The following is a 13,682-nucleotide window of genomic DNA, read 5'->3' on the forward strand; positions in this document are numbered from 1 at the left end:
AATTGGCTGAAAACAATGATTTTTTTTAAAAGGTTTTCCTCTTAAATACATAAAAGTAAACCCTTTAATATGTTTTCTACATTTTTATTAGAAATTTTCATTTACTCCTTCAATTTGTTTTTGAGGTCTCCAGTATTGCGTTTATGCGTTTTAGTTATAAAAATCAGCTTTAACGTCCATACAAGTTTGCTTCTTCCCGTAAAAACTCTTATATCTGGCATATGCACTGCCATCCTCTAAGACTGTGCAGGCTCAGTGAGCAGAGCAAATCAAAGGGTTTACTATCTAAATGCGTCGTCTAGGAGCAGCCGGGCTTTTGCACTCGATCTCCAGTAGTCTGCATGTGATCAATCCACCAGCACAGTGTTAACTGCAGCGCAGGTCATTTCTCATCATTTACAGAGAGAGGTATTGACCAGACCAGGACAGCGTCTGTAGTGCATCTGTGTGAGCAAACAAGAAACAATAAACTAGAGCTTCCACTGTATATGCCTTGTGATTTTTCTCCATCACGCTTAAATCACTGCAAGCAGATACATTTGTAAAATCCTAAAAAAAGTGTGTGTATTTGAGGAGGGGGTGGGAGCATGAGTCTTAAATATATATATATATTTATATATATATATATATATATATATATATATATATATATATATATATCTCGTTGATTGTTGTTATCACTTATTTAACTTAAGATTGTCTCCAGTCATAAATTAGCATGTGCAGGCCTCAAAGTCGACACTTGATCTGCCAATAAACTATTACGTTCATATCCTGCCCCAGAAATGCGGGGAATGAATGTTCGATACAAGCGTCTAGGAAGCCTCTGGGGTAAGAGACAAGTGTGACGAGCGGAGACAAGGTCTCGCTATGTCTTATTTGTGTATGTCATTTAGCTTATCTACTTGACAGAGGAAATGTATAGAGAGGCACATTTCAGTTTTCAAGTGTCAAAGAAATTGCAGCAGTGTGATTTGTGGAATGAAAGGAGAGAACCTTGACAAATAAATTAACTGACTGACAGACAGACTGGCTGGATTTTGCATTCCTGTCGTAGCTTATCGAGTGGTTATTCAAGCATCCTCTCCATGGACTTCATCCCCCACACTGCCTTGGGGCCATGTCAGATTTATTGTTATCCATGGCGGACTCTTATCAGGGACTAGGAACGAGACTTTGCAGAGTCATTTAGAATATTGGCTGTATCGTTTCTTCTCATCTCTGCTCTGAGAAACAACGAGAGGCGGAGGGCTGGATATCACTGCTCACATGAGGAACAAATCTCTCTGACAGTGCACACATGCAAACACTCAGATGTCCCTGATATCTTCTGCTGGCCACAGGGTAGAAATGCTGCATGTCAGTGAACTGACTGTAGTGTTTTGTTTTGGTTTTGTTGTTGTTGTTTTTTTTAAAGCCAAGGCTAGCTGCAATCTGTGTGGATCTAAGTTGTCTTTTTTTAGTCACACTCACTTTAAATTTGAATACACAAACATATTTACTCTGGAAAGGCCTCTTCTATATTTTGTGTGTGTATGTGTTGATTGACCTTCACTATGTGAAATAATAAAGATTAATTTACATGTAAAGCAGAACTAATTATTAAAATACCCTGTTTACTGCTCTTCAATCTAATTAAATAAGCAGCTTCAAATGCAATTTTCTCCTACATTTGTCAAACAAATAAACCTGAGGAACATTAGCACCTTTCTGTAGCAGCTGTTTTAGATTGGTTCTTGATTTTTGTAAACCTCCTCTTGGGTGTAATGGCCTTAAATGAAGAAAACAAATGCACAACAAATAAAAGCTAATTTTTGCCTGATGAATTAGGTTGAATATGAAAATGTTTTCTTCCTAATGATGGTGCAGTCAATTGATTTTATGTCGTTTACCATCCCTTACAGAAAAACAAAACAAAATGACATGTTTTTCACATGTGAAAAACACAAGGAACATGTGGCGACATGAAAAGCACACGTGGAAATAAATACTGTAGTTTTTACACTTGCAAAAAACATGCTTTACATTTGGAATAAAAAAAACTTTTGATGAATGTGTTTCATATCTAAAACCATAGGTTTAAATGTGAAAATGCTCCAAAATCTCACAGTTTTCATCTGCTTAACAAGTGATTTACTTATGCTACTTCAAACAAGTAATTTTTACGTTTTCACATGTAACCAAATGTGATTTTCCACGTGTTCATGGGTTTTTCTGTAAGAGTTTGGTGATGACAACATTCTTATTACTAAGCACATTTCTTGAAATAAAAATCACTACTACTACTACTACTACTACTACTACTTCTAATATTAATAATAATAATAATAATAATAATAATAATAATAATTGTAATGTGCATTAGAGTGCACACGTTTCAGTTTATTACTGTATATGAAGGAAATAGAAGTGGATTTGAATTATTTAATGAATTAACTTCCAGTCTACAACAGTATTCATTCATTCCTTCATTCCTTCTTTCATTCATTCATTCATTCATTCATTCATTCATTCATTCATTCATTCATTCAGTACAGGAACAGCAGAGTCTGTGATGCAGAGTTGCAGCTGTGAGTAGTTTATAATAAGGCCTGTTGTCAGCACAGAGCCTGGGGTAAAACACAACACACTGCATCCTGTGCACCATGTTTATGACAACACTACAATTCCCCTCTGACCAGGTGACATTGATTGATGAAAAGGAAGTGGACAGCACTTATAGTGTAGACGTTGTCTTTGTCAGGCCATTTGACTTGTCACAGCAGAAAAAGTACAGGTCAATTACTGATGGCTGCATTCCGCTTCAGAAAGGTCTCGCTTTTGTTATTTCTGGGCTACATTTCGTGTCTTACTGGGACACCTGATTGAAGTGAGATATAATTTTGTTTCACAGTGAAATGTCTTTCCCAAAACCCTTTTGTTGCTTCAAAATTCAATTAGCTGCATGTTTTTGTTCAAAACAATTTCACTAATTTTAAACAACTATGCCATCATATAAGCTTTGTTTTCTCCCTTCAAAAAACAAAAATCTAGAAAATATCATTGAAAAACTATGGATTCTTTTTTTAATTCATTCAGTGAGCAACATATTGTGGCTGCTAAGTCTAACTGATAGGCTGCATGTGCTGCTAAGTGTGATAAGCCTACACAGTTTGAATTAACAACCATATAATAATAACAGCATTAATCAGTCAAGCAGCAGAGATGAGAGGAAGTTTGCCAGGCAGCTGGAGAAGAAACCATTTGTGCAGCTTGTTAAAAAGTAACATGTGAAGCAAATTGCAAAACAATTACTGAATTTGTCCTGCAAAAGACCCAATATTATATAATCTTATAGTCCAGGAGAACTTTACATTAGGCCAGTATTCAGGATCTCCTAAAATCAGGTCTGACCCAGTCCTTTAACTATCTTTAGATGTCAATAACTCAAACCTAAAGTATGCAGCAAAAAGGATGAGTTTTGCACAAAAGGCAGGAAGCTACCATCAAAAAAGTCAAAAGACCAATTGAGAAATGCCATTGCCATTTATTCCATCTCTTCTCCCAGCAGTACATATACAGCACGTATAATCTTTGTTATCACCTGCTCTCCTAACAGTCGATTGTGTTGTTGTGTGGACCACTATGGAGACTGATGGATGAATGCTGACAGTTTGTTTCTGTCAGAGAACTGCTCGCAGTCCCTGGAAGTGAATCTCAAGCAGCGTCAGCTTGGCCTTGGTCAGACCACTGAACACTCACACACACACACAGACACACACAGTGCTGCCAGTGAAAACCCTCATTTGCAGCAGCAGATCATACGCACACCAAGATGTGGGTCAAACACAAACTGCTCATATAGGCATCCACTTATCTGTGTGCACACAGACAACAACAATCAGAGCCCAAGAACAACAGTCCAGCCCACTTGATACATGTATTGTGTTCAGTTTTACTGGTCATTAAAAGCATGGGCAGCAGCAAAGAATACGAGAAGAAGAGACACATGAAGCTTGCACACCTTTGGGAAAGCCATTATTGTGGGTAATACAAGCCTGAGCACATTGAATAATTATAAGATTTTGGAGTATTACAACACTGGGGATGCCACCAGGACATTGGGAGCCAAAATCAATTGCAGGGTTGCATCATCCAGTTTCCCTTGAGGGCCAATCAAGGCCTTACAGCTGATCCTTTGCCCATATCTACACATTGTTTTGGAGTCAAATTCCAAACTCTAGTCCCTGTCCTAGAAAAAACAATAGAGTATTCCCATCTGAAGCACAATGCTCCACAAACAAGCCATTAAAACAGTGATCCAAACAGAGGTCCAACTTCTCTTTGCCAGTTGTGTTAAAATCTTAACTTGAGACCCAACAATAATAACTATATACCTACATGACTTTGACCTATAGGTTCATGTAAAAACCAAAGGGGGGTTTTAAGCTAACTTAATAGTCGTTCATTTTGATCTTGTTCATCTCTAGCACATGAAGACAAATGTCCCAAACCCATAAAACAGACCATAATCACACACCAGAGGTTTTATCAGCCAATTAATCTCCCTTACCGGGCATCTTTGCTTTTCACATTGATGAATAAACTTAATTCTGTTCGGTTTGTAGGAGTCTAGGGAGAGAGTAGACAAGAAATGTGTGGGAGAAACCTCACTTATTTTTTAAGACTTGCAAATACCTTTTATATAATTGCCAGTTCAATTTTTAAGTTTAAAATGCTCTTGTTCAAACACAGAAGTTATGTAAAACTTTTATTAAAAAATAAAGCTACTGACGTTCGCAAATGTGTTTAAGTTCATGTGACAAATTAACTGACTCTATGAGTTGTTTATGAGCTTGTTCAATTTTTGACCTTTATTTAATGGTGATAAACAAGTGAATCTCAAAAAAGGGTTTCAAATAGCAAAACGGCAGTCAATCACCTTTGACCCACACTTACAGGACAATATTGACTGTACTGCTGTTTATATTTGACAGAAGGACCCAAAGGAGCATCTCGATTGATCTGATGCGCTGCTTTGGCTTGTAGCTGTGCAGAGCTTTACAGAAATCCCCAAATGAACTAAAATATGAAACCACATACAGTCATGGTAAATAACAAGTCGTTCTGCCATTTCCAGGTCTTAAAATTAGGCAAACACTACCTCAAAGAAAAAACTCTTTATTACATAATGCTATTGTAATTTTTGAACACATTCTAAGGCAGAAATTGAAAACTAAGTACACCATTACTGCTTTTAAAAAATGATGGGAAGTAGAAGATAGATCCTAATAATCAAACACACTTAATTGACTGACCATCAGTGGGTGATGACAACAATATTAAAGTAGAAATGTTGGCAAGTTAATAGTCTGTAGGAGTCTGGTGTGTTTGTGCAATGCCAAAAAGAAAGGACATCAGTGTTGTTGCTGTAGATAACAAAGGACGTCACTTGCAAACAATTCTACTACAAAAATATATTATTATCAAGTGATCAAGTGAAAAGCATTGAAAGCAATTATTTTGTCTAAGTGATGGTAAGTTTATTAAGTTCCTTCCAAGAACACGACTCAATAAGAATGCAGGTATTGTGTTATTTTGGAAAGTTTGCCAGGAAAAACATCTTCTTTTTAAAAAACATGACAGCAAAGATTAGGTTGGCAAAGCCAAGTCTGAATAAAACTTTCATAACTTTGATATTTGTACAGATAAGACTAAATTAAAGATGTTTGTCCACAATCCACAGCATCAGGGTTAGATGATGCCATTAAAACTGAAGCATATTTGATTTCAGAGAATAGCACAAAGGAGGTTAAAGTAAAGTTCACCACCTCTATGTGTCAAACCATTGGGTACACATGCTTTAGATATGTGTCTTTAGTTGACACCATCATTTCATTGTGCAGCCGCAGAATACACCTGGCACATTATGTTAGACTTAAGCCCACAAGGTAATATTGACTTTCCCCATCATCAATATTTGACCAAAGGGACCAAGAGGACCCACCTGTTTCATCTGATTTGTTGCAGTGACTCTGATCTGGAAATTCTCCACTGGAGCAAAGCATACAACCACAAAGGTACTGGCGAGTGCAGACAAGTGCAATAGCCCACAATCGAACATTGGCGCTTGAATAACAAGCATTTATTCTCCTAATTTACTGTAATAATACATTTGCAATGCTTATAAACCTAATATAAGACAGTTGTTTATAAATTAAATGCAGCTGAGATTCTAAAAATCTGATTTATTTTATTGAATTAGTCTTTAAAAATTTTATTCAAATGTTTGACCAAAGCCGTCTTAGTTTAGTGAAGCTTTAATTACACATTAGATTTCAAACTGCATAGCTGATAATCACTTATTACCCACTGGGTTAGTATTCATATGGGTTTGAGCAGAATATAAGGCTGAATTAGCCTTCTGATTTAATTATAGGTGAAACGACTGCCTTAAAGAGCTTACGTTTGTGTTGCTTTTTAAATCGTGAAATGACCTCAACAATCTAAATGGCATTTTTGTCAACAGTTTTTTGGATAATTTTTAGTTTTTCAACATTTAAAATTGGTCTCTGCTGTTTTCAGTCAGCAGTGGTTAGTGCAGCAGCTAAAGCAAAAGAGAAGACTCTAAAAAGGTCATAAATAAAATAGTAGCTTTTTAGGTTAAAGTGTGCCATCTTTCAGGTGCAGCTAAAAACTTGTTTGATAATCAGTCAACCTGTTAGTTTTTAGTTGAATAAATTATTCAGCTGAAAAAAATGGGGAAGGTGACATCCTAAAACAAAAAGAAAAGAAACTCTTTATATGTCCTTTCAAACAGCTGTGTATACACTTTGTTCCCATGAATAATTAAAAATAGAAAAGGCAGATTAGGATAAGGCCATTATAGTAAAATTTGAACTAAAAAGCAAAAGTGTTAAACAGAAAAAATAGTTTGATCACATTTATCTTATGTTTTTGCCGTACTGTGTTCAGCACAAAGAACTTTGTTTGATTTTACTCCATGTCTCTTTGGTTTTACATTGTTTTCAACATATATGTGCTCAGAAATGTTACTTAATGTTAACAACTCAAAAGTAGATGAACATCTCACAACACAAAAATGGTCACCTCTGACATGAACTTGTGCAAAGCATCGAAACAGCAAGTCACAAATCAGTACACGATGGTAAAAAGACTGCACAGAGATCTGATACAGAGCCCTAATCAACCCCATCTGTCTAGGAATGAAGTTATATTTACAGATATTTGTAAGAACAAGGCGTTACAAATCTTTCAGCTGAATGAACCAGTTTACACACATTATGCTTTGAGGACTTGTTGATGCCTTTTGAATGTGAAACTATAGACCAGTGCTGAAAACAAACTGCCTGGAGAGAAATAAGATGTCACTGTCCCAGGAAAACGACACATTAAAAAGAGTAAACTACTGAGACTGACTCCTGCTTTTCTGGCTGACTAATATAATTTAGAAAAACAGAGATGAATTTTACTGCAACATTATTGGGAAAAGCTTTCGATCATAGTGATGTAGTTATAATAATATGTGTCAGTTTTTTACTATGTGTGTACTCTAAGTAGCTGAGCAGTGTGGAGGAGAAGAGAGTGCATAAGTTCACCAGACTCTGTTAGGAATGTCCGGTTGTTTTTGCCAGAACTTCAGAACAGTGGTGGTGATAACAGGAGGGTTCCTGGAAAACAGGAAACACACTGGGTTGAGCTAGACCCAGTGTCGTAGAAATTACGTAAATGGTCAGAAGTATGCATAGTCATCATGCATTGATTTCTGTATAAATACGCCCTGTCTCAAAGATACTTTGGGATTTTGGGGCAAGCTGATCAAGAGTAAATGTGTCAATAAAATCCCCCGTGTATTGGCTGAAATCCAACGACTCCGACTGTTATTTCGGTGTGCGACATACCTGGCTTTTCACCCCCAGCAGCTTCTTTGCTCTTTACATTCAATCATTTATTCATGTGTTGTGTTGTTGTTTGTGTTTTTCTACTGCATGTGTTTTCCTACTAAAATTTAAACATTTGGCTAAAGATTGGTCCTTAAGTCATTAGTCATAACCACTAATTTCTGCAATAAATGCACACACCCACAGAAAGATGTAAAAGCATAAAACACACACATATACATATCTCCATATATTCTTCGCTTAAAACAGGGCACTTCCATATCATGGAAGATGTGAAGCGTTTTTTTGGGGCGTTACCCTAAGAGACATTCTTTTCTATAGAGCTGTTAGCTTTATCAGTAATAAACCTGCCAAACATACAGTTCCCAAAACATTAAGCATGAGTAATGAAGGGTGCTTAGTGAAAAGATGAAAGAGAAAAAAAAAAATTGTCGAACTGCTTTGGAGCCTGGTTCATTCACATGCAAACACTGAAATTTTGACTAAAAACTTCACACTCAAACAATTCACCAAAACACCAGATTGATGGAAATTGATGCATTGTGGCATTTAGCTCTTCTTGATCTTCTTGATGAATAACTACAAGTCTGACCATTGTAAATGTACTGATATGATTCTGTTTCTCTTGTTTTACTGTATAAAAAAACACAATATGTAAAGCTTCTGTTGAAATCACACTGTTCTACGGAAGAAGACAGAGTATTTCTGGATGTTTCACAAAGTAAAAACAATCTGATTACTGTCATAAAGCTCTGATCTCATGTGTGGAAAAGTGCTGCTTACAGAACAGTACTGACTGACCAGCATATGATGGCTGTTAAATGTGTTGAGCTTTGGTTCAGTTTTCTTCATAATTTATGATATGAGCGCTTTCCCGGAAGTGTTTTTTCTGAACATGTGAAAACCGAAAGGAGCAAAGTGGGTGGAGCAGCACAAGATCAATACAAGCAATGAATTAGAAAGTACCTCCTGCAGAAGGCAGACTGGCTTAAATTTGATGGAAATGTGCAAAAAGTGGAAATAATTACTTTTTCCAATTTACTGATCATGATGAAAATTGGATGCATGAAACAAGAATAATATGCACCAAATCTTCCCTACCCCTGGACTTGTAGTTTCACAGTGACAATGCCCCAGTATTCACGTCCTAAGAAGTTTTTATTTTTTTTTTATGCTCTCTATTTTCTTTTTTGACCTTTGCATTTGGTCAGAATTGATGTTCAATTTTCTGGCATTTAGAACCAAAATGGGTTTCGCATTAACCCCTTGGTGACCCAGTCAGGGAGAAATTGGATCATTTGGAAGCTGTCGCTCTTCTGTAATGAGTTAGATTTAACAAATTCAAAGAAGTACGCTGTTTATCTTTTTATTAGGTTAGATACTCTTCACTTTAGACACAAGAAGAAAAAAAACTCCACTTATAACTAAATTGCTAAATAGCACTTCCATTGTGGAGATAACATCCTTTGCAATTACCTGTCTGTCATCATACTGAGCAATATTTTTAGGCATGTGCTGAATAACACGCACACCTGTGTTTTACACGAGCACCAACTCCCTGTAGAATTACAGGGTATGACTTTTAGTATGCCAGAAAAAAATCCAATATAAACATCTTCTAAGTATAATGCTTCAGTGTCATATTGTATTTATCTGTGGCATCGAACACAACAGTCACAGCAGTCGATTGCTTGTGTAATTTACTGAATATTCCAAACTAAAATAAATAACTGTACCAAACACTGCCAAGAAGTTTTGCATTAAAAAGCATTTATCATACATTTAAAGTGATTCACTGGGGTTATGAAGAGTTAATATCTCACCTTTGGTAAATAGCTGTTTGAAACACTTCCGTTTGAAAGAAATAGAGTTTAACTGTTACTAGACTGACACGCTAATAGCTATTCTGAGTGGAACCAAAATCAAAGTTTTTCCTTTTTAAAACAGGCCTAGTGCCAAAAATCTAAAGGCAGTTTATGTAAACACTGTTTTATAAACTTTATCACCATCATCACATGATTATTCTGGCAGAAATATTATGGTAATTTGTTTACATTTCATAGAATTTTACATAAATAATTATGTAATGTGAAATCGAAAAGTGAATTTAACTATTTCTGCAAAAGGAGCCTATCTACAACAGATAAGATAATAATTGTTCATACCCTTTTTCACAGAACCCCACTTTCCTTTGAGAAACAGTCTACACAGCTTCAAACAAGAACCATAACATACCTGAGCCTCTCTTTGAGACCACCTTTACACTCTTGGACAGGGTGAAGTACAGCAGGATCAAGAGAGGGCTGGGAGGTGTCATCTTCCTCCCCCGTCCTCACAGCCTGAAAAGAGAAGAGGAAAAAAAAAAAAAGAGCCATCAATCACTGCCTGAACAAGAGATCAAGTACCTCTTTGTTGTTCCAAGACTTACATGTCAGCGTGGAAAGATGTTTTAGCAAATACTACGGCAAGCAAGCGATGACAGAGACATACAAACATTTGCACAACCAACAGGGCTCACACATTAACACTGATCCAACATTCTCCCTGCCCTGAGGGGCGGGGGATGGGTCTTTCATGTAATGATTTCCTTTTCATGATTGCAATTTAGACAAGATACCATTTTATGGCTATATTTCATGGCAAGCGTTTTCCTGAATTAATAAAGAAATAATTGTATGTGTAAGAAACAGAGGTCTTAATCGTCATTTTCATTAAAAAAAAAGGGGGACACCTTGAGGGGAATTTCAAATTATCAACTCGCGACTCAAAGAGATGTTCCAAATATCGACGTGTATCTTACATTAATTGATAGAGGTGACTCATTTTCTACCCCTCATCTTCCCTGAGTAAATGACATAATCTAACATCAAGTAATTACTCTGTAATAGCCGGCGCCTGAAATAGATGTGGTGCCGCTGTATAAATTTGATGTTAAATGAAGAAAGAATACACTCATCGGTGTAACAGTTTATTAGCTGATGGCATTACCCTTGAAAATCAACTGTCATCTAAGTGCCATAAAACCTTTACCCATAAACAGACCTGCAGGGTAAATGGATGCATGTAATAGATTTACCAAATTAAATAGTAAAATACATAGAACTTTATCCCCTTTGACTGAATTAATCAAAATGAAGGTGATTATAAGTTGGTTAAAACTTTATGTATTATCCAGGATTTATGTGCAATTCAACACTACCTGATGTCATTTTGTCAGACACCTTTGCAGCACAAATCAGGGTTTAGGTCATTTATTTCCTGTGCTCTCAGCTCCGGTTCTTAGTGGGTGCGACTGTTCTCTGAATATATGAGATAAACAGGTTTTAACCCCTTCACAGAAAGAATGAACACATAAGAGTTTGTCCAGTATGGGTAAAAATCTCAAGTTTCCCTCTCGGTTTTCTCTAATAGTGACATCCATGCCCATTCTCCTCACTCACATATTGTTTTCTCAAGCTCGTACTGATGGGCAGACTTGTCTCTGCAGATGGGGAGAGTAACACGAGCCAGGCTGCGGGTATTACTGTAAAGGCTAATAATACTGTCCCTCTTACAATAAATTACAGTGAAGGATAAAAAAATGTGCGCAGATAAAATAAATCAAAATTTAAAAACCAGTTTGGACTTTATTTGGATCCAGATGGCAATCTGCAATTGCAACATATATAGGTATAAATATAGTTGTATATTTGTGAGTGTATGTTTTCAATGGAACTCACAAACACTTAGCTTTTAGACAGGAACTCTGTTGTCTCAGTTATAGTTCTGACCTAACCTTGTGGTGTAAAAACTTTGTTTAATATTGGTACATCTGCAAACTAAAGTTTTTTTTCTGCAAGGAACAAAATTAATCAACAAAAAACGTTAAGGCAGAGCACAACTTAAAACTATGAGAGACAGAGCCTCAAAATATCAAGTTAACTAAAACAATGTGATTTTTCTACTGACACTGTGTTACCTTGATTAAAAAATCCCTCCTTGTGTATATCTGGGTAAGTTTGACTGAACTGGATTTTGTAACTGATTGAACTAATTAGTGCAGTTATTTGAACTTGCAAATCTATTTCAGCTTGATTAAAATGGTAAGTTCTGTTTTGTTTTGCTTTTTCTTTTGTTTCCCTTGAGAAATAATTAATTGATTGAACTGCTTATGATAATTGTTTGAATCTGCAAATCTATTTTATCTTAATTAAACATGTCTGGTCATTTAAAAGAAATGTATTCATTGATTGAACTAAAGAAAACATGACTTTCGATGTAACACATGTGGCTTGTTAAAATAATTGTTTTGGATCTGCGGATCGAGAGCCACATGTGGCTCTTCAGAGCCTCTGAAGTGGCTCCTTGTAACTTTGATTTAACACACCATGAACCTGAGTATTTTTTTTCTCTAAATTTATAAAAGAAAACACTACTTTAAGCAGTTTAACCATTCGAAGGGTTTGCAATATGTGCATACAATTTCAGAATGACACTATTATTGCATGTGGGTTGGACTGCTGTGTCAACTCAGGTAAACAAACATTAACAGACATATCAGGTATTATAAATGCACTGTGTGCAGAGTTTCCCATCATTTCAGTATCTGAATCAGCTGAATGTAACTGACTGTAAGTTTTCAGTAAAATGTGTTTAGGCCATGATAAGGCCATGATTTGTTAGCTTCTTCTCTTTTTTTGTTTATTCAACCTTTTGACATACAGTCGACAAATTTATATTTTTCAACAGGGCAAACTGTTGTAAATGCAGAAATGAGAATTTTGCATGTGTATTGGGTATTATGGATTTTAAGGCATTAAAAAAGTGTTATAGAGGACATAAACATTTGAATCCACCCAACTCACTTCTAAAGTTAAGTTGACATATTTTTGGCCTTTTTTGCAGTTGGGCACATTTTAAAACCAATAATTTAATTTATTTTCAATAATTTGCCTGTCAAACTGACATGGTGTACAGGCCCTTTTTACAGTGAAATATAGTAAGTCAGTAATTGTGCACATTATGTGTTCTTGGCTATAAAGGCATAATTACACCAGACAGTCACAGAACTGGTAGATTGAATTAAAATCAAATTCATGTTTCTTTTAGTCTGACTACATAGGAAACTGCAACTGCCGAACACCACAAAATCAACTCAAAATCAAGAGGATGTAGCCCTGGTCTTTTGAAGACTGAAACTAGCAGAGACTGAGGCAGGAGAAACCTTGGAATGTGCAGCAAGTCACGTGTCCTCCAGATTTGCATAGCTAATGAAAGACTCTCTCAGAGTGTGTTTACAAGACACTCACAAGTCCTGTTTTAAGAAAAAAGACACTTTTCTTTCCTGCTCAATCACATTAGGAAGTAACTTTCAGCTGATAAGCACTCCACTGCCAATAACATGCTGGTAAATGACACTGCTTAAGAGTTTACACTTTTCCTTTTTATAAAAATAAAAGGCCTGAAATTTTGTCGATGAGCTGGTGAACTTTAAATGTATGTTTCTTGCAACTGTAACCACATGTACCTTTACTTTAGTATACAACTGTCTCAAACGTAAACATCTATTTCAGGTTACTTTTTGGACTCAAGCCCTTGCATATTATTTTGTTGCCCACCTCCTCCTACATTGTACCCATGTATGCCCTCTTTTTACCCTCCATGGCAGCTGTCCCCATGTTTAAGACTGAATTTACTGAAGTACACTCTGAAATGAAGAAAAGCAGATTTGAACCAGGATTTTACTAATTATTATTTATCATTTGCATGGTTTTTAGAGCTGGATGTTTAGGGCTGTAGTCT

General features: G+C 36.1%; 1 protein-coding gene across 4 annotated transcripts in view; it reads right to left on the reverse strand.

Moving 5' to 3' along the window:
* The window catches only part of il1rapl1a (interleukin 1 receptor accessory protein-like 1a), a 183,461-nt gene that overhangs the window by 147,177 nt on the left and 22,602 nt on the right, over positions 1-13,682 (reverse strand). For all 4 annotated transcript variants that reach the window (XM_017410284.3, XM_017410282.3, XM_017410283.3 and 1 more), the window contains exon 2: positions 10,137-10,240. In XM_017410284.3, coding sequence (XP_017265773.1) covers positions 10,137-10,218 — 82 coding nt within the window. In that variant the 5' untranslated portion in view covers positions 10,219-10,240. The remainder of the gene's footprint in view (positions 1-10,136; positions 10,241-13,682) is intronic.

Source organism: Kryptolebias marmoratus, linkage group LG6, assembly GCF_001649575.2.
Source record: "Kryptolebias marmoratus isolate JLee-2015 linkage group LG6, ASM164957v2, whole genome shotgun sequence".
NCBI classification, from domain to species: Eukaryota; Metazoa; Chordata; class Actinopteri; order Cyprinodontiformes; family Rivulidae; genus Kryptolebias; species Kryptolebias marmoratus.